Here is a 27,300-nt window from a genome sequence, read left to right as displayed (position 1 = left end):
AAAGGATTGGTGTACACTAAATAAAGTTTAGAAAATAGGTGTGTAAAGGCTGGGTAGCTCTGGTGTCAAAGGCAAGGCTTGTCTGCAGGACACAACACTGTCAGTTCCAAGAACAGGGCCTTGGCTGTCTTAGTAGCTATGCTGGCACCAGAGGTGTAACCTGTCTGAATCTTCCTCTGCCTTCTACTTAAAGAGACTGGCTTTGGCTGGCACTGTAACTGGTCCAGATCCACTCCAGCTGACATGGCTTCCTGAGCTCTTAACACTGAATGCTCTTTAAGTTCAGGGGTTAAATATTGTTGCCTGCTGGAGAGAAAAGTCCACACACAGTTCCCGCCACAGATACATTGTGTAACGGTCCTGAACTTGCAATATGGTTCCTTCACAGAGAGACAGAGATGACTATAGTAATATGCTGCATTTGTGACCTGTTTTTTCTCTGCAGCTTCCCATGGGTTACTACGTAATTCTATGTATGGTTGAAGGCAGCCACTGTGGGGGCTCTGGCAATCAGCTTAATTGATATTCAGGGGGCAGTTTTGAAGGGGAATTACAGTTGGGGAGGGAAAGGTTAACCTTCCCCCCTGAGTGCTGTGCCCCCTCCTAGCATGGCAATTAAGCTTTTTTAAAAAACAACAACACCAAAACCCAAAAACCTTCCATTAGTGCTAATAGAAGCTCCCCCTCCCCCAACTATGCTTAATTGCGTGAGGTGGGGACAATTTTCCTCTGGGGAAAGAGAGGGAGGGAGAGAAATGGGGAGGGGAACAGAATGAGATGAGTGGGGAGAAAAAGAGAAGATGTGTTTATCGCCTTCCTAAAAGGTTGAACAATCTGGTTAGGAGGTCCTTCTTCAGGTGCCCCAAGAGTAGGTTAGATCCTGGTCGCATGTGTGTATGTGTTATGGTGCCTAGAGAGGTGGAACTTAGTGTGGAGCTTCCAAGCCCACTCTGCTTGTGTCTTCCTCTGTGTGCATCTATATGTATGGGTAGGAGGTTTTTTTTGGGGGGGGGGGGTCAGGGGCTCCACAACTCTCCAGCACATGGAAAGACAACCGAAGAAACTGCAGACCAGAGGAAGGGAGAGAGACAGATTTCCAGACCCCACTGTCTCTATCTCCTTCTGCTTTCTCTTTCTGGGCTCCCTCTGTCTCCCTCCATGCTGCCCACTCCTTGCTCCACCTGTCCCCTCCTTCTGATCCCCCCCCTCCAAAAATATCTGTCCCTTCCACCCTCCACCTCTACTTTCTTTCCTAATGTTCTTTGCCCCCCTTTCCTGTATCTCTTCTGCCACCATCCAGCCACAGTGACTTATTAACCACCTTGTGATCATGCAAATCGGGTCAGACAGAGAGACCGGGTTTGCACGACATGACAGCCCACTGTCATGGACATCCAATCCTAGAGCATTTTCTGCGAGGTGCTTATTATTCCCGAACAACCCATGCCCAGGATCCATGCCATGTTGTAGGGTTGTTTGTGTCCATGGTGAGTTGGTTTGTTGTCCGAACCCGGGAGACTGTTTCTGTCATGGGTTGCCACTTGGCAAGAGTGGGAAAAAAGGCTGTTCTTTTTTGCAATATCGCCAGTGGCTGCCCTTCCGCCAGTACCCAAACTGCACATTGGAAGGACTGTCACTTGTTCCCGTTTGTTTGCTTTTAATGTTTTGGAGCCTCAGAAATGCACAGATAGGGTCATACTTCTTTAAAAAACAAACAAACTTTTTTTTTGTCTTTTCGAAGTCCACACTTAAGGCTGTCTGATATATGTAGACTTGCCTGGTCAATTTCTTTGTATATTTCAGCTGTCAAAGGGAGTGGGGAAATGGAGTAAGTAACATAAAAACTGAAGAGGAAGGATGATTTGAAATGATCTGAGGTGGGGTGCAAATTATTTTATTTTAAGTGGTTTGAACGAGAAATTAATTGACTGGCTTCTGTGAAGTTAAAACAATTCCTAGCAATTATTTTTACATGTGCATATATAGATATAAAATAACATATGGAACCTTGATGCAGCTTTCTGTCCAGTGGGCCTTATGTTCCTAGCAAGGCCCCTTTTAACTTGAAGCTACTGAATCCGATAGGATGATGTAGTATCTCTCACATTCTGGGCTACACCTGAACATGGTGTTCCACAACAGCTTGAGATTTGAATTTTAGCTGAAAAGCTAGTTAACATTTATATAGAGTGCCCCAAACGATGTGCTAGGTGATGTACGGAACACATATGTGGCCTGAGGAGCTTGCAGTAGGCAGATGCAACCTGGGGTTGAGGGTAAGCACATTGGGTGGCGTGGGGGTGGGGGGAGGTGGGATGTGTGCAAGAAAAGCGAAACGAGGGTGGTCCAGGATAGGCTTTGGTTCCGGAAATGGGGCTTGTGGAGAGACCTTAAGGAGGAGGGTAGAGTGTCTTGACAAAAAGAGAGCATGGAATTGGGAGTGGGACTGCGAGAAAGGGAGTGTGGGTGGAAGGCAAGCTTGGGGCAACCAGGAGGAGGAGGAGCATTGAGGAGAGATCAGATGAGGTCCGCAGGCAGAGAGCTATGAAAATACAGACTAACTGTTTGTTGATGCAGACAGACTGTGTGATGGGGAGCTGAAATAAAAGCTTAAGGAAGAAAAGGGCCAGTGATGAATAGAGGAGAGAGAAATGGCCTGAGAAGAGAACCTCTGAAGCAGCCTTCCCCAACCTGGTTGTTGTCCAGATATGTTGGATGGACAACACCTCTCATCCTCCCCGACACATCTGGAGGGCACCAGATTGGGGAAGAGATGCGGAAGGGAGGCCAGGAGGATAGGGGTGGGTGTTGCAGCAGTAGAGGTAAGCTGGACATGTACAGATGAGCCGTGCCAATCCCTGCTCGTTTCCTCCGCTCCTGACAACTCTTAATTCTTTCCTGGCCCTGCAGGATTCCTACAGAAAGCAAGTCGTCATTGATGGAGAGACCTGTTTATTAGACATCTTGGACACAGCAGGCCAAGAGGAGTACAGCGCCATGCGAGACCAGTACATGCGGACAGGAGAAGGCTTCCTTTGCGTCTTTGCCATTAACAACACCAAGTCCTTCGAAGATATTCATCAATACAGGTCAGCAGAAAATAAACCCTGCCAATGGAGGGCATCTTGTAAACTTCCTTGTTTCTTTTTTTAAAGGAAAAGGAAGGCCTGGAGGAAGGGACCATGCTACTGGTGCCCCATTAAGACCAACCCAGGTGGCAGCTTCTGTGTCCCCACAAAGAGGAGCCTTTCCCTGAGGACCAAATTAAGCACACAGCTAATATCAGTGACTTGGGTGAAAGTCCATCCAAGAGGATTGCTGAATGAATACCTTTATTGAATAAGTCTTCCGACCATTTCAAAAAATCACATAATCATTAAGAACAAACAGACATTAATTAAAATTTATCATTTAAAATTATAAAACAATATACAGTTCATATATGATATATTATATATGACTGGCAGTTAATAAGACCCCTTGTATATTAACAACATTTGGTAAAAACTATTCATCCATTTTTTCTAATTCTTTTTTCCTTATGCTGGCTGCTTTAAGAGCGAAGAGAGCAACTCTCTGGGTCACAAAATAGTTCGAACCACGTAAGAGAAAGTAGTAAAGCTGGTTGACCCGGGTGTGGGGACTCAATGAATGTAGGATTTTAGTGTTTATGGTTGCTTAAAGAAGAGCCAGCCACCGTTCCTCTCTACTCCATGGAGCTGTTACTGAAAGGAATCTTGTGGTGCTTATTGCATGGGAGGGAAGGGATTGTGTGCTACTTCAAGGAGAATTGACTGAGGCTTTGCTAGTGTTCTGCTGTGGTACCTCTAATACTAGCAGTGTTCAAGTGGTCACGGTGTATGAAAGGTTAATTGCACAGCGTGTAGCTGAGCCTTTCTCTTTTTACTTGAGAATAAATGCATGGCCCCAATTTGGATTGGGACCAGCACACACTAGGAGGGGAGGATTAAACCATCTCCCCTGCCCTTTGCTTCTTGAAATTCTGCTTCTTTTAAAAAGGAAAGGAAAACAGCCATGTGCGTGAATCAGCTGAGGGGAAGCCACACATTGTAGGGTCTTTGACTTGCAGTGCTCCCCACCCATCTTCGCAATCATCAGGGGTGATCACAAGGTCATCACTGGAGTGTGTGTGTGTGTGTGTGCACACACCCACACCCCGTTCCACTTCTCTTTTTGGAGTTTTTCCTATGGCTTATGTTTCAGGACATGCATGATTGTGCCTTGCTATGGCCTGCTTCATCAGGTGCAAGATAGCTCTGTGGCTACAGTAGCTTGCTTGTCTTGTCACTTCCTCTGTTTGCCAGAAGTGGTTAAAGACCTGGTTTAGAAAAATGTATAGATTCCCGCTTTACCAGCAGTGAATTGGTACATATTAAGAAAGGGCACAGCTCACTGGAACTCCTAGACTAGCTTCACAAAAATGAAAGGGCAGTGACAGATCAGGTGTTAATTATGGTGCTGCAAGACATTTTAGAGCAGATAGAGTGGGCCATGTGTGGGGGTCAGGGGGATGCATTGCCCCCCCTCCCCCCCGGTCTCATCACGTCACTAAATTTGCCACCATTCAGTCACACTGCAGCAGGGGAAAAACTTCTAAATAGATCCTTTTTAAAAGCGTAAATAGGTGGTTTGCTGCCAAACTTTGGTGGCACGGCAGCAGCAAAAAGGTACAAGTTTGCTTTAAAATATACACACCTAAAGTAAAGTCTGAAATGGATGTTCGACAAGGAGGACTGTATACACCATCACTCTGTTCATGAAATTTCCTCCCCCCACTCCAATTCTGAGGAGAAAGAATTGTGGAAATTGCGGGCCATTTGCATACATTTCCCTGTAGCCTGCTTACATGATTTCATTGCTTCAGGGGTGGTAGAGGGGAGAGGCTTCCAGACTGCTTTTCCATCACACACAAACTGTTGCTTCCTGATAAACATCTAAATCAGGGAACAGAGTACAGGGAATGTTAATTGCTAAAAGTTATGTGAATTTTCCCAATTTGGCTCCTCCAGCATTCATGTATGAGCAATTGAACTGAACTAGTCACAATCCAAAAATGGTGTGGGAGTGGTGTGTGTGTGTGTGGGGAATCCCCAAGGTGCTGTGTACAAAATATTTAGCCAAGAATGAATTAGAATGACTCTTCAATTATGAATGCACCTCTGCTTGCTTCTGATAGTAGAAAATAAGTCAGGAATTCTCTCTCCTTTTATCCATGAAATATTATTGGCTTTTTCTGATGTTCATTACTGAAAATGGTGCAAGAACTTATATAATATATTACAGAGAGATGCACATTAGTTATAGCTTTCGTTGAAGAAACTCATTGGGAATCCCTGCAGTTGATGGAGAGTAATGGGACTTGGATGAGCTCTCGTGCATCTCTTTGTTCAGTGTCCTCAGCGTTTATATCTTCTTTCAAAGCAGGGAGTTCAGCAGCCTTCAGTTGGAGCAACAGAGCCTGGCTCTTTCCTGAGGGACACAAGGAAACTATCCTGCACCTGGATAGCAGCCCAGTGGCTTGGGCTATGGCACTGAGCCTGGCTGTAGTTTGTTGTTGACAAAGGGCTTGTGCTCACACCCTGAGCTCAGTTCTTCCTGCTCAGCACAGTGGGGCCCTGTTCACCATGCTGCAGTGGGAGTTCTCAAACTTTGTCCTAGCAGAGTGTCCCAAGATCAAGAAAAAGGGAAACTCTTCTGAGCATTCACAAACATAAAGCAAGAGAGGCTCTTTGTGCTGGGTACAGGCAAGGCTCTGTGAATGCTGTGGGAGTGTAGAAAATAACAGGGAAAGTGATAATTGTGTACAAATTGATCTTCCTCAGAATCTCAGCTTGCTTTCTGTGTTTTCTTTTTAACAAGCAAGAACTTTCTAGTCCTTATGGTTGCAAAGATATTATTGAAAGCATGTAAGCCTACCTTCCCCTACCTGGGGCCTTCCAGATGTTTTAGCCTACAGCTCCTGTCACACCTGACCCCTGGACCTGCTGGCTGGGGCTGATGGGAGTTGTAGTGTGAAACATCTGGAGAGCACCAGGTTGGGGAAGGCTGGTGTACGCAATGCCTACTGAGATCTTGAAAACCAGTGAAATAGCAGAAAAAGTTACCTGGTTTTGAGAGCAGGACTTCAGTGCTCTGCCTATGCCTATTCAAAAAAGGAAAGACGGAAGAACAGATTATGGAAACTATACAAATGTCCTTAATTTGCATGATGTATACAGAATCTAGGTTTTCTAGAGGCAGAATCTGGATTGCTTAGGCAAGAAAATATTACCTTAGTCCAGCACGTGCACAACCCTGGGTATAGGCCTGACAGATGAATGGGGAAAGCACAGGTGTCTCTCGGGGAGGCAAGTAAAGATGATAAAGCAGCCACCTCTGTCAAGGGGACATGGGCCTCGTCTATTTCATCCTTCAGGATGTGGCAGCCATTGGGCTTGCACTGACCCGCTCCTGCAGAAAGGCAGCCTGCCTCACACTTGGACAACCTCGGCTTTAATGGCCGAAGCTGTCCTTTTAAATAATTCAGATTGACTTAGTTGTACACGTTCCTTGTATTATGACAGAAGGAGCTGCCTTCATGCAGAGTCACACTAATGACCCAGGATTGCCTCTTCCAAATGGCCACCGCTCTCAAGAGTACGCTGGCTTGGCTCTCAGGCCTGAGATCATTTTGATTGCAGATGGAAAAGAATGAACCTGGGAGCTTATACATGCCAAGCATGTGCTTTACTACTGAGCTGTTTCCCACCCCACCACCCTCTTCACCATACAGACACAGGATTGTGTTCATCATACACACTATGATGGCTGATATGGAATCAGAAATTCTGTGTGATGTTTTAGCTGGCACTTTCTATTCCTTGAAAACTACAAGGATTCTGGCGGTACCTTAAAGACTGGCACATGGTTCATGGCATACAGTTTCATGAGCTAGAATCTACTTTGGCCATGCTGACTGGGACTGATGGGAGTTGGAAACCAACAACCACAGGTTCCCAACCTCTGGTCTACTTCATCCACTAGTATCTGATGACGTGGACTGTAGCCCATGCAATCGTATGCCACAGTGCATTTGTTAGTCTTTAACTTGTTTCAAGAATCTTTGTTGCTTTCCCCCACACAGCAGATGACACAACAAACCCTCTGGAAGTTCAGCTTTCCAAGTTTGTAAAATAAAGTTCAAAAAAGGGTCCTCAGAACCCAGAGCTTTGGGGGTCTTGGGCAGGGATTTGACACTCGGGTGATACTAGGAGAATTTCTAGGATATCCCCTTTGTTTGTACCCTAGCCTCAGTTTCTCTTGCCTTCTTTCTATTTGTTCTGAAGGTATCTTCCTGTTCCCTTATTTTGCATCACCCCTGTGGTTTTGATTTGCTGGGAGGGATGAGGTGGGAATGATCCTGCCTTTTGTGGGTGGGGAAGTTAGATGAGTAGCCTTTTGGTCTCTTCCAACTTTGCGGTTCCACAACTCCTCACCTTTCTACTACTCCAGTGTTTGCCCAAACGTCTCTTGATCTGCATAAGCAAATATTGTGCTAGATTAAATTATGCCAGCCCTATTTCCCTTGGGACACCAGGTTCTTCCAACAGTAGCAAAACCAGCTTTTAACACTGAACAAACACTGTTTAGATGTGATTGCTAATGCGTTAAGAGACAGTGTAGTAAAGTGCTAATGTGAACACCGTGCCCTTGATAACTTCCTGCATGAATTATTCTAAGTACAGAATTTGGATTTCTTTGGTCTGAGAATTTTTTGGCAGTAGGGTAGGTTGATTTAGATTAGCAAAAAATAAAAAAAATAAAAGGTTCATTTAAATCAAATTTCCACCTGAAACGTTTTCATATATTTCCTGAATAATGGTGCAAATCTGACTACTAAACCATGTTCATTGACAACTAAATATAGTATTTATACTGTCTATTTCATTCTTACAAGTAGGCTTTGCATCTCTTTGTTTCGCTGTATATATTTTCCAAGAAAGAATGTCTTTAAAATATTCCTATATAGGATCTTTCCTATGACCAGCATCTATGACACTTTGAGGTTAACAGCGTAATCCTATACATATCTACTCAGAAATAAATTCCATTGAGTTCCATGGGTCTTACTCCCAGTCAAGTGGTTATAAGATTGTAGCCTAAGCAAAGGAATACAGGAAATTGCAACAAAAATGATAAGTCAAAACATGGTTTGATAGTTACTGGGCAGGCTAGAACAGTTTATTTCATCAGCTGAAAATGAAATTAATATAATTGGTAGGTAGACTGTAAATATACATATTTGAAAAGTGATCAGATTGGTCATTTCCATAGAAAAGCCTCGTTCAATTCACTGGCCCTGTTCAGTGGCAAATTATGGATTAATATGAAGAAACTGGTTCATACTTGCATTAACCATCAAAGGCTGCATTTGAGGGTTCTTTCCATGACATCCAAACAGGGCGACTTGGGGTGGTTTGTGGGTTAAATATCCCCAAATTAACCCAAGAATAAGTCATTAATCAACCCATGATTTGCTGTCGGGTGCTGCTATTTACATCTGAACAGGATCACTGCATCAAATAGAGGTGTTGATTCAGTTTAGAGATTAATTGTATGGTTTACATGTTTATTTTGAGATTATTTAATGTTAACTTATTATTTTAGAGAAACTTAATTTTATATATTTTAAAAAAATATTTTTCTGATAGTTTTTTTTTAAATGATTTTTATTCACTCTCCTACTTTGTCATTTTGCCTTAACTAACTCCTCGTCCTTGCTTGGCTCAGGTTCGCCACCACATTAAACGCAGTACAACCCGTCTATCCAGGCTGTGTCTTTGCTAATGTCACTTTAATGAGAGAAATTGAAAGTTCAGAACTTTCAAGAAGCAAGAACTGGTAGTTAGGCTGGAGAGAGACATTTCCATGAGATGGAAATGCTGAAATTATTGTCCATGTTTGATTGGTAGGTAATTTAGTGTATGTGAGTGTGACAGATTTTTATTTTTTTTATGAGATTGTAAATGTAGGTTTAGATAAAGGTCATGTTTATCATGACATTATATTGTAACTTTGTTATATTTTTAAATGAGAGGAATTTAGTATTTGATTAGATTTTTATTATTATTATTTAATTAAAAACAACAATCATTTTTATCTACTTTGATGAGCAAGGTGTGGCCTTGATTGCAGCTTGTCCTCCTCACTAATTATCAGACAGAGAAATGTCTCTAGGGTACTGCTCTACGTCTTTTCATCCTCTCAGTTTATACTCCTAAAATAAGGTCCCCCATTCAGCTTTTTACTGTTGTGCCTCACTTCTGGTTTCTTTTCTGAAGGGAGCAGATCAAGAGGGTGAAGGACTCTGATGATGTCCCCATGGTGTTGGTGGGAAATAAGTGTGACCTTCCAGCCCGGACTGTGGAAACGCGGCAAGCCCAGGAGATGGCTCGAAGCTATGGGATTCCCTATATAGAAACATCAGCCAAAACTAGACAGGTATGTAGATGGTACATGTTAATGAAAGTCTCTACCAAGTCCCTTTCCCTATCATCAGAATTTGGAGAAGTATCACAGAATAGTAGAGTTGGAAGGGGCCTATAAGGCCATTCAGACCAACCCCCTGCTCAATACAGGAATCCACCTTAATTCATTCCTGACAGATGGCTGTCCAGCTGCACCTTGAAGGCCTCTAGTGTGAGAGAACCCACAACTTCCCTAGGTAATTGGTTCCATTGTCATACTGCTCTAACAGTCAGGAAGTTTTTCCTGATGTCCAACCGGAATCTGGCTTCCTGTAACTTGAGCCCATTATTCCGTGTCCTGCACTCTGGGATGATCAAGAAGAGATCCTGGCCCTCTGTGTCCATACTTCCATGAAAATCCGGTCATAGTGTGTTCTCAAGTTCTTTCATGTGAAAATCAAGCTAGCTTCTGCAGAGCAGGGGTAGGCCATGTAGTGCCCGTGGGCACCTTTTTTTGTGCCCACCAAAGTGTCCTACCCTTCCATGTTGTTACTGGAAGGATGCCTTCAAAGTAATGTGTGTATACGCCTGTATGTATGCAGCGTTTGCCTTTGGTGAAATAGGTTTCTTTTGGCACTGAAAACTGTAGGTTCAAAGGAGTAATTTAATGTGTTGTACCTCAGACCCCACCTCTGCCTTGTACTCAAGTCCTTTGTGCAGGTTCGTGAAGATGAAGTTTCAGCCAGAGGTGATGGGGGTGCTGCTGAGAGCTGAAGTTCAAAACCTCTGGAGACCTACGTTTTGCCCACCCCTGACCTAGATTACACTTCATTGGACACATGAAAAAGACAGGAGTGCAACTGCTTTGTGTGAAGAAATGAGCGTGTGAACAGCCTTGGTTGAGCTTACATTTGTACCAGTTCACAGCAAAGTATATGGGGGTGTCTTCCAAATCTTTTGAATTGGAACAATCACCTTTACAAAGCTTCATCATTCACACTGAAAAGTTACATTACTTGGTTTCCATGCTACATTCACACATTCAAAACTACCCGTCAACAGTGGGAAAGGTATTGTTAGCAACCCTTTTGAATAGACCCTTTGACATTTGTTTTTCATGCATGGTTTGTGTTCAGGACACTCTGTTGCTCTCTTCCAGGGGGTTGAAGATGCCTTCTATACTTTAGTGCGGGAGATCCGGCAGCACAAACTACGCAAATTGAATCCCCCGGATGAAAGTGGCCCAGGCTGCATGAATTGTAAATGTGTAATATCATGACCAAGGTAAGTCATGGGTGGGGGTGGGGGGAGAATGCCCCCTCCAAAATTATACCCATCAGTTAAGTGTCTGCAAAGTTCCTTTTGCCTGCTGAATGGGGCCAGGCAGAGGCAGTAAGAATTAAAGGCAAATGAGCTCAGTTCCTTAGTTATTTTCCCAATGGGTATTTGCTCTTAGCTACTTACCTTTATGAACTAGATGTCATTCAAATGTTTAGGAAGGCAGGATGGGGCTTTTCAAACATGGACTTCAAGCGGACCAGGATTCTTGGGAGGAGATGCTTTAAATGAGACTAGCAAGAATGGGTATGGATTGGCTGTTCACTTTTATAAATAGTATTGATTAGAACCAGAGTTTCTGTATCTATTTCAGCCCTTTTAAGCTCTTTTCCTTATTCTAGGTGCTTCCCCCCCCCCTGACATCCCTGCACCTGGTCCCTCAGACTGGCAGCCTTTGAATGATGCTTCCTGTTGCCACTGGTATAGTGGGGTTTGTAGGGACGCTGTGCCAAGATGTCATGATTATCAAGGACACTTGTGTCATCTGCCAGCCCCCCCCCCCCCCCAGTTTCCAGTTCTCTCTGAGCTTAGTTTTAATCCTTACAGTAGCTTGGGGTGGGCTGGGAGCTGAATTTTTTCAGCAATGTGCGCCATCCACGTAGTAATGCTCGGAGTTTTTTGGGGGTGGCCTGGTCTTGAATGGATGATTAAGTTTAGGGTGACCATATGAAAAGGAGGACAGGGCTCCTGTATCTTTAACAGTTGCATAGAAAAGGGAATTTCAGCAGGTGTCATTTGTATGCATGTCGCACCTGGTGAAATTTCCTCTTCATCACAACAGTTAAAGCCGCAGGAGCTATACTGCAGCTATACTGTGACCAGATTTAAAAGAGGGCAGGGCACCTGCAGCTTTAACTGTTGTGATGAAGAGGGAATTTCACCAGGTTCTCCATATATACAAATGACACCTGCTGAAATTCCCTTTTCAATACAACTGTTAAAGATACAAGAGCCCTGTTCTCCTTTTCATATGGTCACCCTAAGGCCATTGGCTTTATAAAAGACCTGTTCCTAGCAGATGAAAACTACTAGAAGTGATTTGTTGAAATGGATCAATACAGCTGCCTACAGTTTAGATGCTCCTTGGCAATGTGGAAAGGCAGCTTCAGCTACTGAACTTAGCTTTGCCCCATAACAAATGACCATGCTAGTGGCACCATCTGAAGAAGGTTGTGTGTTTTGGGGAATCTCTTTTCCTGGCCAGAGATGTGGCCTTTGGATTTGTATGCATGAATATTGAGACCCATAGGAAGTAAGAAAACCTTAAAAATGTGGCATTGTTGCTTATTCTGCACAGTCTAGAAATTCTGACAGATAAAAGCTAGCAGTTGAGCAAATAAGTGGCGGTCTTTCCTCCTACTCCTCCTTCTCTGGAAACAGCATTTTTTGTTTCTTTATTAAAAAAAATGAGGACTACACTTCACTCCACCCAAAACGTTACGAGTGAGAAGTGAGTGGATGTCATATAAGTCAGCTGGGATCTCGCAGCAGGCCAAATTCTTGAGCTGCACCTAGGGCAGCTATTGTTATTAAGGGGGGGTTTCCAGATGTGCAAATAATGCAGATGTCAGAGTATTTCCTCTGGCCGGGGATGTGAGTTTGAGTGGGTGGGTGGGTGGGTGGTGGAGGGGGGTCATTTCCTGTTCTTTTGTTGCTGAAAGTGCACAGATGAATCTCAAATACTCCTTAAAAGTGCCGCCCGGTGAGAGATGGTAATGCCAAGGGCTGTGGAGAGCAGAAAGACCTGGGTTTGCCAAGTGTGCATTCATCATTCCATCCCATGCACTACCCACAGTGTGTGTGGAATGTAGAGCTCTGGCCCTACTGAACTCCCTGTCTTGTTAGAAAGCTGCCAGTGAGGAGAGCATAATTTGGCAAAGTGCTTATAGGTGTGGTCCCAGTTCCCTTTCGTGGAGGAGGAAATGGGAGCTGGTTTCCCCTTAATTAGCTGCAGCACAAATGGGTTCCAGCTTTATGTTGGACAGCATCTTTCTGACAAAGCAAGCGATCCCCATAAGACTTGGAGAATGACTCAACCAGAGATAAGGCCACAGGAGGTGTGGTGTGTAGTAGTTGGGTCGCAGCGGGGATGTGGGGGGGGGGGAGAAGAGGGATGGGGGGGGTCATTCACAACAATACTTTTCCGGCCCCTTTTATATAAAGCACAGGCTGTTGTCTATAGAAGGTTGACTCTTGTTCATTTGTTTTTTGCTTGGCATGCTGTCCACCGCTTTATGTTGCACCATATTAGAATCACATATGATGTCGGTTCGGTTCTTACTTACAAAGAATGGTGGGCTGTCCTAATTCCTGCCTCCTTTGTTCCAGCTGACCAGACTGTGACTCGGAGGGGTTTCCACTATGTGTAGCGCGGAGATGGAGGCGATGTGAAAGAAGAATCAAATGGATTCAAAGAAAGGGGACAGACAAGATGGTGTCTGCAGGCCCCAAGAGCTCCGCATGGACTGTCTCAAAACTTCACCAAGGCCTGCAATGAACTCTTTTTATTTTAAAAAAATCCCTTCTCTTCTCTTTGCCTCCTCTCTGTCCCAGCAACTTGTACAAAGCCACAGATTGAATCGCAGTAAATTATTATATGATGGTCTTGACACTGGTTTCTGCATCACTGTCCCTGGTCCAGAGGATTGACTGGCATTGTCTGTTCTTCTGGAGCAGGCATTGGCAGCGGGGAGGGGAGACCCAGGCAGAACGGGTTGTGGGTTGTTCCTTCAGTCTGCCTGAATTCAGCTTATCAGGGGGCAAAGACTGGCTTGATCTGTGGGCATTTTAGAAAGGGAGCTGAGGTGTAATTTTTGTGTTGAATGGCCACAATTGAGAAAGAAGGCCGCCTGTTGTCTGCAGAAGATTTAGCCTCTTTGGAAGGTGCTGCCAAGATGTTCCATCTGCCACTGCCTGCCATTCCATAGTGGTAGGGAAAGCTACATGCTCTCAAGTGGTCTCAACCACTTTCTGTGGGTGGGGGGAGACTTTTTTTTAAAAAAAATCAAACACTCTTTTGAAAACAGGTTCCATTCTAACCTTAAATGGCTGTTCCCAGAACTTCGTTCCACTCCCCCACTCCCCCTGTTGGCTTACCCTGGTATAAACAGGAAGGGTGATTCCTTCGCTTTTGTTCTTGGCCACTGTTACTCTCCCCTATGCTAGAATAACCCAGTGGGTTGTCCTTGCAGAGAGAAAAGTAGTTCTGTCTCGTGAAAGTTTCCTGCAGGCCTGGATTGCATTCTCAAAAATTCCTGGCGCTGGGTGGGTGGGTGGGATGGGATTTCTTTTGATGTACGTCACTTTTTTCTTTTATGGTGCCGGGAGGACTCTGTGTGTATGTGTGTAAATATATAAATGACTATACAGCAACATGTCGACGGAGACTGAAGGACCTTTTGATTCTACAACCCTCAATTCATGTGTTTCACTGAGCCCAACTTTTATTTTGTTACTTACCTGCTGGGCTGAAGGTGAAGCAACCCCTCATTTTACCTTCTGGGGCCACTGGGGTGGGGTGGGGGGGATGTGCTTTCATTTTCTTTCTTTCTTTCTTCCAAACCATTGTGTCTTATGGGATGGTGGGGAAGGGGGGGAATAACTAGTGGGTGAGAAGGGGTCACTTGTTGGCTCTCCTGTGTGTTGTAAGCTTGGCCTTTTTTCTGAGCAGAGGTTTTTACGCTTGTTGCCTGTGCCTGGGCTGATTTCATTGATGTGCTTATTGCAACACTTGTGTACTTCCTGGAGGTGGAGCTGGTCTCTGGAGACCCAGGGGCTTGTTTCCTTGTTCCTGCTCTGCCCTCCTCTCTTTCCTTTGCAGCCGCTGTGCCTACGCTACTGCATGCACAGCTCCGATTCGTGCTCTTCATGTGGCAGCTCCTCTGTATTACTGTGACTGTACCAATTATATTTGCTGTAATTAAAAGTTTTTCCAGTAAGAGAGCAAAACCAGGTGCTTGGCCCTGGTGGAACGATGGAAAACCATTCCCTTCCAATAATTAGGCAACAGGTATGATTTTTAAAAAGTGTTGGGGGTGTAAAAGAAAACCCAAACCTAGCCTTAAATGTTATTAAAAGTGTTTTGTTCTCAAAGGTGTGTTTACTTTGCAATTTCAGGCCTGTTCACATGTCACATCTCCTTTGTTTGATGCCTCTTATCCAGAGTTCCCATGGGTTATTAAGCGGCCTCCTCAATACTAAATTTGATGAGGACGCAAACTTAACACTTCTGACTGTGGTATAAGTGGCTTGTCTGCATATGTTTTCCCCCCAAAACAAACGCCCTGGAAAGCAGCAATCAAACCACGTACAACACACCTTAGAACAGATTGATTTATCTTTAACTTGTCCAAAATTGATCAGTTTTTTTCTGACCTCCTTGAATCCTGGCTGTCTTTGGAAGAGGGTTGGGTCACTTTAATAGCTGCTGCTTCATAATAGGGGATGACTTGTAATACGGTACATGTCATCTTGAAAAAAGGTTATTTGTTGAGGGCAGCATGCTAGTGATATTGGAGTGGGGCCAAAATCTTCTCTCTTTCTGCTACCCCATTTTCTTTCTCCCCCCTCCAGTGGGCTACCACAAGAGGGACAGATCATTCTTGTGTAGAAATTTAAAATTTCCAGAAATTTTGAAGCCATGAGGGGAAAAAACCTGTTTTCTCCCAGAGTTTCAGAACAAAATTGGAAATTTTGGGGAAGATGGAAAAATATGTGCTACTTTTTAGTGCCATTTACAAGGCTTCTGATGAACACTTGCTGAGTTTAGAAAAGCAGAAACCAAACCCACTAAGAAATTGGGGACAGGTTCTGCTGTGAGACTCTTTAAAGCAACAATCCATGTTCAGAGTTCAGAACAGGTTGTGGGAAGCGTTCTTGAAACAAGCAGGAACCTTCCTTATGACGACACTATGAAACCACCAATCAGTGCAGTGTTCACACTCCTCCTCGCATATAAACAGGTGTGCCATCATTACAGGGTGAAGAGCATATGCATGATCCACACACACAGGAACGTGTTGGCTCTGCTTCTGACTCTGCTTCAGTGCTGGGTACAGATGTAGCCTATAGGGCAAGCTCAGCTATCATACTGCTGTTTATTAAATTAATTGAGCTTCAGTACTATCATTGAGCAGCAGCAGCAATCAAGGAGAAAGAAATGAGTTACAGCTCTATCATGTGGTCCACTCCACTGTTCCTTGCTCTGTGTGTCCTGCTGTTATGCCAAAGTTAAAAATAGGTTTAAGCATGGTTCTTTGTCCTGAGTCTGCTCTCTGCACCACTGAGAATCAATTATTTAGGGCTGATCCGTTGATTTACTAGCAACACAGGCAATAAGATCACTGTACCCTTGGAAAAATGGGAGTGGGGAGGGTAAATGAAAATAGTAATACTGCAACCAATCTTAAAATGCAAACTGTAGACAGTGCCCCCTTGTGGCTGTTCATCACACTACATTGCTCACCTGAGAAAATGGGTTTAGACAGAGGTGCCAAGACATGTTAATTGCTTTAATGTAAAACAGATATTACAGAAATGCAGGGGGGGGGGCATTTTGCCTTGAGACACAGGGGTACTGTTGGTGTGTCCTACCAGTGATCAAAGCTGCCTCTCCTTTGACCATCATTTAAAAACCTTTGCATTTGTTTATTAAAAGAAACACTGATATATTAAAGAAGAATCTTTGCTTTAACATAAGGAGGAAGTACTTTAGTTGTGCTTGTAAAGGCCTAATTATGCTGGGCTGTTGTAAAAGTATTACAGCACTTTACAGTTCAATCTTATATATGTATACTCAGAGGTAGATCCCATTGAGTTTAAGGCAAGTATGCATAGACCAATGGATTTAATCAGGCACTGAAGTGCTATACTTAACAAATATCTGTGTGAGTGTCTGTGTTACACACAGGAAATTCGTATGTGTAGGTGCATTCTAGATGTATACATCTGTTAAGGCTAGCATTTTATGGATCTGATTAATTGGGGTTGGGCTCTACCCTATGAAAGCTGAGCACAATGAATCTATTACCCCTTAAAGCACCATAAAGTTGTTTTAGGTGTCCTCTAAGCAACTGCCGCATTGTGTTGAATGTATTTTTGGCCTGGTAGGTGGAGGTTGCAGGTGTCTCTACCATCTCCTATTTTTGGTACGAAAAGCACCACTGTTGGATGACTCTTTTCTATTTCTACATACACTTCATGAGAAAACACACACTGAGGTGTTAAATTCGCACATTGGTTCTAGCACTGTGGAACATTTCTTGCTCAAAGCTTACCAAAATGAACAGTAGGAATGCCTCTTCCACAGTCCTTGGTTTCAGTGCAGCTTGTGTAGGGGAACTGCCTGATGTCGTCTGCTTACTGAGAAGAGGCAAACTTTAATGATGTCCCATATTGGTGATGGAATAGGAAAAGCTGATAGCTTAACAGAGGCATCTTGCTCAGGTTTGGAAAGGTTCTGGCAAACAAGAAACTGGTTTATAATAAAGTAATGATAATTAAGCAGTTTCAAAATTACTCTTGTAAAACATAAAACTCTTCACCAAGCACAGTAAGCCTACTAGAATTCAATAGTTTTATCTTTTAATTTAACCTAGCAGGTTATTTTTATTAACCCAAACACTTTTTCTGAAACTTTTACAGGGAAAGTTCTAGTTCTGAACTAGAATGGAAGTCTGTGCAAGCTGGTATATTCCCCCATAGAGAAAAACAAAAACCCGACACACACTTGCACATCAAGGAGAATGATTATGTCCTACCTTCCCCCCAAATATCTAGTTTCTATGTACAGGAAACTATTGCCCCACCTGTGTCTGAAGTGCAGACAGAGTTTTGGCACCTTATTGGTTGTTTGTAGGCGCTAAGACTGTGTTGAAAATATATTCTGGGCTTTTTGTTCAGCCCTCTATCCTTTAAAAAAAAAATCCTATTGAGGCCAATGACATCTTTTCAATGAATGCCTTTCCTGAAAATCTTCATGAAGGGAGATTTCATAAGCTCCCCAGGCAGTTTAGAACATTTCACACATTTGTTTTATTCCTGCACCTCTGTATACCTATGAATGGGAAAATGTGAACACGCATGAGAAAAGTTATCAAGAGTCTACCAAAGGTAAATGAGTTTGGAAACAACTACATATACGCTAAAATGTCATATGGAGCAGCCCCTGGTGAAATGATTTCACAGAAGGGATATTTCTCTCCTGGCATTGTAGACCAGCTTTACCTTCCTAACTATTGCAGCTTGTGTCATACCTTCAGTGGACACAAAGAACAATTTCTCTTTCCTCCAAAGGCTTTTGCTTTGTTAACAGCCCCCCTTACTCCACTTGTTTCTAAGCTAAACATAAGACCGACACAATGTGTCTTTGCCTTACCTGTCAGACTGGTAACTTGGCTGCTAACCCACACACAACAAGCCATTTACAGGTGGGTCCCTAATTATGCTTCCTACTTGCATGGCTTGTTTACATGCCCACAAAAGCTGCCAACAAGCGTGGTAACAGTGTGAGGACAAAACCACGCATGGTGAGTGTTGAAATGTCTTGCTGTGGAAGCAGTTTCAAGTGGCCTTTAGGTGGCAGTGACAAACATTTTCCTTTTAGCTTGCATGCAGTTATATAACTTAATTCGGTCAAGTGTCATTTGCCGTTTTACCCTTATTGATTTTCTATCCTTTGGGACCAACATGGCAACCACTATTTACAGAGTATGTGCACAAGACATAACAGGCAGGTTCAGGTACATCTTTCACCTCATACAGCAGGAACCTGACATATTGTTCTCATCTTTTATATTGGCAACTATCTCCTAATGGTATCAGCAATAAAAACAAAAGCTGGAATTAGCTGCTTATGTGAGAGAAACCAAATCTATCCAAGAGGCATATGGAGATGAAACACCTGACACAGTCCACCAGAGGGCAATCTACAAAACTAAAGAATTTGCAAATCACTGCCATAATCCTGTGTCTGTTTAGTCTAGACATTTTACTTCTTCAAACCTTGGACCCAACAACCCAATTGTGCATTTGAGGCCCCAGTTCTCCATTTCTGCCATATACTGGTGTAGAAATGCGAAGACCCATTCATGGCGTCACAGATTACAGCATACCGCATGGCAGAGAGGCCCATGGCAACTTGAGATATTACCTGGCTGAGCAATTTAACCCAACCCAGTCCAAAAGCACAGTACAAGAAGGGACAAACAGCCAACAAAGAAAGAAATTTCCATATGTCAAATATGTACTCCAGTTGCAGCAGTTTGTGCTAAATTTTAACTGTTATTACAACCATGTAAAACACAGCATTTAAACACTATGTACAATCCGTTTGGATAATTTAAAAAATGAATGGTTTTTGTTCTGCTCTCTGTACCCCTTTACCCACCCACCCCAAGCATGTACATAAAAATGTATGAAAGCAATAATACAATACATAGTTACAGAATAAGCTCTTGAAAGTGTAAACAAGAATAGCATTAAAATATAAAATTAAAAAAGGACAATGGCAGCAGAGCTATCAAAGTGCACAAAAAAGACCAATGTACTGAATTGCAGAGTCTACAAGTTTCAACAATGGGAAAGTTTCCAGAACCCCCCGTGCTGAATTCCTGCCAGAGACTGCACTGTCGTTGCTCAGAGGGTTGGATCTGATCCAACTCCTAGTTAACACTGGACCTTAAAACGAAATACATCTCGGCTACACACACCCCATTTGGGGATCCAGTGGGGGAGTCATTTTCCTGAGTTCCTGAAATAATACTGGCTCTGTTTCCCCTACGTAGGAATGTTCTGTAGGTGCCACTCAATATTATTTGCTGAAGGGCAGGTCAAGTTGTTCTTCACCAAGCTCAAGCATAGTTCAAGGCAGATATTGGAGTCTGCTCATAGACCAAAGGGTGGTGAATCCCGAAAGGGAAAGAATAGCATCAGAACAAAACAAATACACCACCAACCGCTGTAGAGCTCATTATGTCTCAATTGGAAGTGGGTAAACACTTTGCTGTCCAAAAGTGGAAAGTATTTACCTCTTGAAATTTCATGTAACACAGAGCCTAAGCTAGACAAAGCTGAAATCCAAGTAGCTTCCTGCATATGGCAATCTAGTTTGTACAAGGGTACTATGTAAATCAAATAACATCTCAAAAACTGCCAGAATACTAAGCAAAAGTTGCTCCTCTTCTAACTCTTGACAGATCATCTCCAGATGAGAAAACCCAGGAAGCGGGACACAACTTAATAAAGGTGCAGTGATGAAACATCACCGCCTCTACTTAAGAGAGAACACCCTTTCCACATAAGTCATGCTGTACTGGTTTCCGCTTGCATCCTACTCAGAGGCTATTTTACTCTCTGGCACGGCCTAATCCTCTTTTCATTCTCCAGGCATCTCAACTGAATTCTTTAGTACTCCAGTCCACTTTAGAATTCATTATTCTAAAGTGGACGCTGGACTTTTGATTTGGTGCCAGTACAATCTCCATGGAATATGCTGGTTGAATTAAAGGGTATGTGTGGGAGGGAGTAGGACATCATAGGAGAGAAAGTACTCTGCCCGTATCCCCATCTTCCATTTGCAATAGCAGCGTTGGAACAGGTCACAGGTGGAGAAGGGGGTCTGGATGTTTGCATGGGCTTGACCACAAATTCCCCAGATGAAGCAGGATTTAGACAATAAGTGCGGAGATAATGCAGGAAAAGCACTGATGATTCAGAAACTGTTTGAATTTGCTTCCATCCAGGTTTTAATACGAGAACATTGTGCATGTTGGAGAATGCTGCACCTATGAACTATAACCATCCTCTGGCACAGAGACTATACTGGGAAGGCTTAACACCAGTTTTAAATTTTTACTTTGGCGGCTATATTGCTAGGAAAATGCTACATTTTAAAGACATCTAATACTAGTTACTATCTAGTTCATTCAGGTTTTACTAGCACCTGCACAACTATTATTATCTGAAAGCCTTTTCGTAGTACGCTATGCAGTGTAGCTAAAGCCTCTATGTAAAACTACATTTTGCATTCCTAATGTAAATAAGACAGTGGCACCCCTAATGCACGAACAAATGGGTGGAAATCCTGTCTTGTCCTCTAGATGGCATCTGCCTTACTTTGGATAGGACCATGGAGCCAATTAGAGGTTTCCCCAGTCAACCTTACCCATCATTCAAATCTCTTGAAACTCTCTATTGAGAGCTTTTGCGTGGTGAACTCTGGGTTGCTCAGGTTATTGGCTTAATTAACATTACAGAGCAAGTGTCATGCCTTGAGAAAGACGCCAAGGCTGTTTCTCGCTTGGGATTCACTTTTCTTTTTCTTTTTTTTAAATGCAGGTTGATGAAATGACAGAAACTTTCAAGATCTTGTTGTGTTTCAAGGAGACTAGATGACCAAAGAATCCTGCATCTTTTGATTGCATGCGGAGACAAATCTTCCATGGACCAAAATGCCACAGCAAACCCAGCCAAAAACTGTTGTTTAAGAGCTCCCTTGGCATCAGCTCAAAGTTATATTCTAGCAAATATTCCATCAAAGGAAAAGTTGAGAGCCTCAGAGCAAGAATGACCAATGGCAAGGGCTTGACGAGATTTGTAGGCCAAAACATCTGGAGGGCTATAAGGTGCACACCCCTGCCTTACAGCCTTGCATGATGAATTTAGTGAGCAATGCATACACTGTTAATTCCTTTTGTTCTGGAGGTTAATATTTTCCCTCAAAGTAGTAGAACTTCTGATGCAGGGACATCACATTTTCTGAGCATTCAACTATGAATATTTTGTTGCTGGGAAAATGTGATTCTGGTCAGCTGATGATGCAATAAATCAGAATTAAGGTAATAGTGTGAAATGTGGGAGTTAATGTTGTGGATACATATTGTTAGATGCAGGATGGTGGTGCAAGAGATTTTTTTGTTTTTTTAAACATCATCTCAATTTTCGACACTGTTGCAATGTTCCCTTACATCTGTACTGGAGGTTACATTTTTTAAAAAATCCCAAAAACAGAAAGGAAGGGGCAGCACCACAGATGCCTCCTCCTCTCCAGTGACCCAGTTCACACATAACAGTGGCAAATTGTGAGTTAATTAGCTTAAGAGAGCAATCCTATACCCCATAGAATAGTTTGGATCCCTGGATTTGAGCTCCCCTCTCCCTTGCAAAAGTGATCCTGGAGAGGAGGGAAAGGGGGCAGTTCTGCCAGAGGGGGACTAGGGAGGCAGAGCTGCAAGTTATCCCCAGCCTCCTTCCCTCTCGCTCTGCAGAACCCTAGCTAGATGGGCCAAAACATCCATCTAGCAAAAATGCAGAATGGGAGAACTGCAGAGGCGACGATTGCCTCTGTGCTCTTCCCGTTCTGCAGAGGATGCCTGTCATAGTGTCCAGGTTCAGATGTCATAGAGCAACCTCTGATTGGGCCAATTGACAATTGCATATTTAGAATGGTGGCAGCATGCACCGGGCACGTGCTGTGGGTTAATTAACCCATGATTTGCCACCATTACATGCGAATAGGGACAGTGGTTTTTTTGGTCCCCTTTTGCATATTATTATTTCTGTGGGAGGACTTGAGGGAGTACAGCACTTGGGGAGGAAAAGGCAACCAAAGAGCCATACGAAAGCCCTTAAAAGCAGCACCTACTTTAACGTCACCAGTTTGTGACCAAAGAGACTGTATAGAGGTCGGGAGAGACAAGAATGCTCCAGTTTAGACCAAGAGAAAGGGAAACGCTCCAACATGCAGAGCTGCCTTCTTATTGTCCACTGACATGAAATACGTTTACTGACAGGAATGAGAATCCAAAAGGCAAACATATGGACTGGGGGAGAATGACTCGTTCTCAGATTATATTTGGTCCAGAGCCTGCGCTTTTGCAATTCATTTTGTTCTGATGCACCCCTTGTTGTTCCTGTGCAGTTCTTTGGAAGTCTGCAGTAGTTATGTGCGCAGAGATGAGCAGGAACACAAAAGAACAAGCCAAGTTGGTTCTGCTGCCTGAATTAAACTATTTGCACATAGATAGGCACTGCAGCTTCCCATCACACTGATCTATTTCTGAACCATATCCTTCCTCATAAGTGTAACAGATTTTTCTCCAAGTTAGCAATACCATGAACTCCAGAAAACAGACATTTTAAAGCCAGGCATTGTCTGGATTTGTATAAGGAACAATGTGACACTAGAAAGAATACAGGCATTAATTTTAAAAAAAAATCTTAAATTTTAATTAGGGCCACCCCTAGTTTATGATGTGCAATGCTCTAGGAGCTTATCAGGGGCCTGACCTTGCTTTCTTTCTGTTTTAAGCTAACTCCACAGCTCACCTGCTTCAACTGATCAGAGCATATATTGTCCATTAGCTGTCCTTTCTGTGGGGTAGTAGGCGTTACTAGGATGTGCATTTGCCAGCTGTGAAAAATCCCTAGACAAGTATCTTTGAAAAGAATGTATTATAGGATTACCTTAATCACTCTTGAGTGCCTGATCCCATCTTGTTAGACAAATAAAGGAGATACAAGTACAGAGAGATACAGGACAGAAAAGTCAGGCTGGCAGAATGAATGAGGCAGCTTGGCTGAACAGGACCCCATCTTGTCCCTATTAAGTTTAACTCCAAATAAAACAAACAGGAGCTGTGCGCACTTTGAGGAAAACTTCTGCTTGTTTCAATGTGCTCTAGAAGCCAATGAGCAAAACAAAGGCTGTTAATCTTTAGCCTTAAAATCCTATCCTGGAAGGGTTGATATACACAGAGATGGTTGATTTTTCAGCAATGGTGCAACAGATAAGGATGTAACACATAAAACGCCACTCAAGTATGAGCTTTGTCCTTCCTTGTGAGGGGTTTCTGACCACCCCCATTTAGCAATGACTTTACTCTTTCTCCTCCTCCATGAGCACTGCAATTATTAACTACTCATTAATCCTCAAAACAACCCTGTGAGATAAGGATTAAGCATGATAGGAGTGGGCAGGCAAGATATTATGCAAGCTTCCCTAACGCTATAAAGGAAGCTGAAGTGAGTTCAGAAAAGGGGTTCCTGGCTCTCTGTTCTATGCTCAGGTAGTCTCTCCCTGTGCATGATAAAGGGAAGCTCAAATTGCCTGCTATGGGGCTCCATTTCAGTTTTAACTCTCTCAATTCTAGAGAGAAACTGGACAATCCATTAAAACGTGTGGATGCAAACACAGATTCATAACAGCCCCTGCATAACTTTTACTATAGCAATTCAACCTTGAGGACTGGAGAAAAGATTGAGCATTTTTTTCATGCCAAGCAGCAGTTGAGAAGCTCCAATAACAACAAACTTCTATCTGAAGAACCAGGCCTTGAGTAATTTCCTTTTTAAAGCTAAGTTTTTGGTAATACCTGCATTTTTAAAGCACCTCTTAAGTGCTTAGGAAAGACTAGCTTGTAAACTTATGCTTTCTGCCTTGGCCACTGCGCGATTTGTGCGCGGTCAGCAAAATGCAAAGAATGGTGGCATCAAGGCTCTAGGAAAGCAATGCTATGTACACTTGGTGGGACATGTTTGAGTAAACTTTGCAAGTTAACATACAAAGGATTGGGCTCAAGATGCTTTCCAACAACTGAAACTGGGCATGGTGATCATTTAGTGTTGATCCCATGGTACTCACGTGGTTTACCAGCTACAGCCAAATACCAGCCCAGGCACTTCTAGTTCCTGCTGAAGTGCACAGCCTCTCACTATCGCTTCCTTTTACTCACTTGCAGAGTTGTGAGCCAGCTCACTTCCAGAATCTGCAGACAAAAAGCAAACCCTGCTGAATGTAGAGACCTTGCTACACCTCTTTTTCTGTCTGCTACTGCCATCCTTCCAACACACAAAGCTGTTAGGGATTCAGCACATTGGCACAATGCTGGTGACTGGCATGCAATCTAGATCAACTTGGCTTCCCTCAGCAATGACCCTTGCTTTCTATGTAGCACATTATGTAGCTCAACTGAATGAAAAATCATTCCTCTGCATGGGATATTTTACTAATCTTTGAGAAACCTCACCATTGCAAACGAGTGAGGGAGCTAAAGAACTAAGACCAGGCTTGCTGAATTGCCTGTTTTTACTGCACAAGAACACACACACAAGCAATGTGTGCTGGATATTGCATAGATGCTGTGAAAGCTAATTTCCCTGGCATGAAGCATCCATAGCCTCATTTACAGAACTATATTGGCTGAAACAGAAAAACAACAACACTATTGCTATGGAAAAATGTGCTACTACTGGCCCAAATCCGTAATTGAGTAGTCTCCTACTTCCTCAAACACTCCTTCCATCTCACTTGTTCTAATGGTCTTAATTTTTTGTCTATAAGGGTTTGGAACAGTACAAATGATTTTGCCAGGTTAAATCTGTTAGATATCTACCCAATTGTGAGGGAGGAGATATGAAAAGCAAGATTCAAAAGCACTTTGGGAGCTGTCTGAAGAGGAGACCCCCCACATTTTTAAAGAATCCATTCACAGGCAAGGTCTCCTGAAGACCGGCCTGAATTCTAAGTGTCATCCTGAATTCTTGGACACAGCATGAGTGGCAATGTAATTGCTTCCCTGGTCTTGCATTAGGCTGCACGTTTTTGTTCCAATCTCTCATGAACAAACACCGTGTAACCTTAATCTCCTCTTTCTCAGTTCTATTAGAATGTGACTGATTTAGACATTTTTGGCATGGGAGGGCAGCCTAAATAGAAATGGTTATCTGAATAAGTCTTGAAAACCTTGGGTGGTAGTTTTGGCTTTGGCCTTTGAAGGGCAGGTGAGCCACCCAAAGCGTTTATTGACTTTGGAAGACAGTCACTGGCAGCTTCACCCTCCTCAGCTTCCACAGCTGCAGGAACAAGTTTGTCACTACCAGCTGCATCGTGGTCAGCAGCCTCTGGCAAAGGCAGAGCCACTTGCTTTTGGCTCAAGAAGTCTTGCTCTGTAGCATGAGCCAAGTGAAGAGGGGTGGTGGTCTTTACTATTCTGAAGGGGCTGTGCTGCTCCTGCAACACTGGGGATGAAGTGGGCCGGGCATGGAAGCCTTCTGACAGCAAGAGTACATCACAATCTGGCTCAGATAAAACAGGCACACTGCCTCCTCCAGATAGTCTCTTGGGATGGGACAGTGTGGTGAATGAGGTGGGCTGGCCAAGTCTTTTCGGCTGCTGTACCAAATCTACCATTTCCCAAGTTTGCCTCTGCAGATTGTCCATCTCCCCAACTGAAGCAGACTTAGGCATTGTACGCTTTAATGCTGGAGCACAGAGCTCAGTCTGTGTTAACAAAATTTCCAGTTTCTTAGAACTGGACACCTTTGTGGGAGTTTTCTCTTCCCCATCCTCATCTTCAGACAGGTTGTCATATTGAGATGCATTAGAAGGCCGTCGTTGTCCATCCTGGAATGGAAGAGAAAGAGCAGCAAGTACTTTGACTGTACATGGAGCTACTGTGCTTTCTGGCAAGTCACATGTTGTAGACAGGCTGCGCCCTGGTGTAGAAGAAGAATTTGTACTTGGAGGCTGGCACTGGTGACCTAGAAGCAGTGTAGCATCTTCAGATAATAAATCTTCAGAGGATGAGGTGGTGCTCCCATGTTGAAGAGCTGCTGCATTTTGCACAGATGATGGCGATTCCGAAGACCTTTGGTCTTCAAGGGATGAAAGCAATGGCACTTGATGGGGCGACTCCGACCCTGATAATGATGTTGCATCATTGTGACTGACAGAAGGGTCTGCCTCTAGGGTGTGACTCTGCAAGACAGGCTCCCACAGAGAGCTGTCCATTGACATGCCACCGGTCTCAGTTTGTAGAACCCGGGAAACAACATGGTCCTTGTCATCTATAGAAAGAGAGGGGTTGCTTTCCTCTCTTCTGCTGCTCTCTAATGAATCAGCCTCCTTACTGGCTGTAGGCACACCTGGACTTTCTCCAGTAACCTGGATCTCATCCAGCACTGCAGGATTATCCTCTGATGGTTTTTTATTGGCACTGGCTTCCACTTGTTGCTCTTCAATTTCAAACATTTGGCTTGGCTGATGATTCTGGAATGGATTGTGGTGCAGGTCAGCTGGTTCGGCTTGCAAGGGTGGTCCATTGGGTTGTCTCTCATGAATTGCCATATTTGAATTACCAATCATTTCATTCAGGTGAAGAGGGCTTTTATCTGGAGAAGGTTGTATTACACCATCTTTGTCTTCGTTGAGGTCACTGACAGCATTTTTCTGGCCGTTAGCTGCAACACTGGGCTTCACGGACACCAGATTTAAAGAGAGATCCAGCCCCAAGGGTTTCTTGGGGAATTCTTCAGATTTTGCTGCAACAAAAAGCCACAGGCATGCATTAGCTTCTTATTTTGAATCCAAGTGTAATCATAATGGGCAGATGAAAGGGACCCAAACTTTGTTTAGTCTAGTTTATAAGGGGCCAGGCAAAATGACCATCTAAAACAGCAGGCCAGAGCCAGGCATAGCATAAGGAAGTACAAGACTCGT

The 27,300-nt window shown here is 43.5% G+C and overlaps 2 protein-coding genes across 2 annotated transcripts in view; one reads left to right on the top strand and one right to left on the bottom strand.

The window, feature by feature from the left end:
- HRAS (HRas proto-oncogene, GTPase) overlaps positions 1 to 13,414 on the top strand; it is a 61,148-nt gene extending 47,734 nt beyond the window's left edge. The window contains exons 3-6 of the mRNA XM_063117071.1: positions 2,911 to 3,089; positions 9,342 to 9,501; positions 10,627 to 10,751; positions 13,134 to 13,414. Of these exons, the coding sequence (XP_062973141.1) occupies positions 2,911 to 3,089; positions 9,342 to 9,501; positions 10,627 to 10,746 (459 nt within the window). The 3' untranslated portion in view covers positions 10,747 to 10,751; positions 13,134 to 13,414. The remainder of the gene's footprint in view (positions 1 to 2,910; positions 3,090 to 9,341; positions 9,502 to 10,626; positions 10,752 to 13,133) is intronic.
- Positions 13,415 to 19,029: 5,615 nt separating this feature from the next.
- Positions 19,030 to 27,300, bottom strand: part of LOC134392613 (USP6 N-terminal-like protein) — a 114,887-nt gene continuing 106,616 nt past the window's right edge. Inside the window, exon 15 of the mRNA XM_063117077.1 lies at positions 19,030 to 27,122. Coding sequence (XP_062973147.1) covers positions 25,465 to 27,122 — 1,658 coding nt within the window. The 3' untranslated portion in view covers positions 19,030 to 25,464. The remainder of the gene's footprint in view (positions 27,123 to 27,300) is intronic.

The sequence above is a fragment of the Elgaria multicarinata genome, chromosome 2 (genome assembly GCF_023053635.1).
Source record: "Elgaria multicarinata webbii isolate HBS135686 ecotype San Diego chromosome 2, rElgMul1.1.pri, whole genome shotgun sequence".
In the NCBI taxonomy this organism is placed as follows: Eukaryota; Metazoa; Chordata; class Lepidosauria; order Squamata; family Anguidae; genus Elgaria; species Elgaria multicarinata.
The sequence above is the reverse complement of the archived record's forward strand: the minus strand, read 5'-3'. Positions and strand labels throughout refer to the sequence as shown.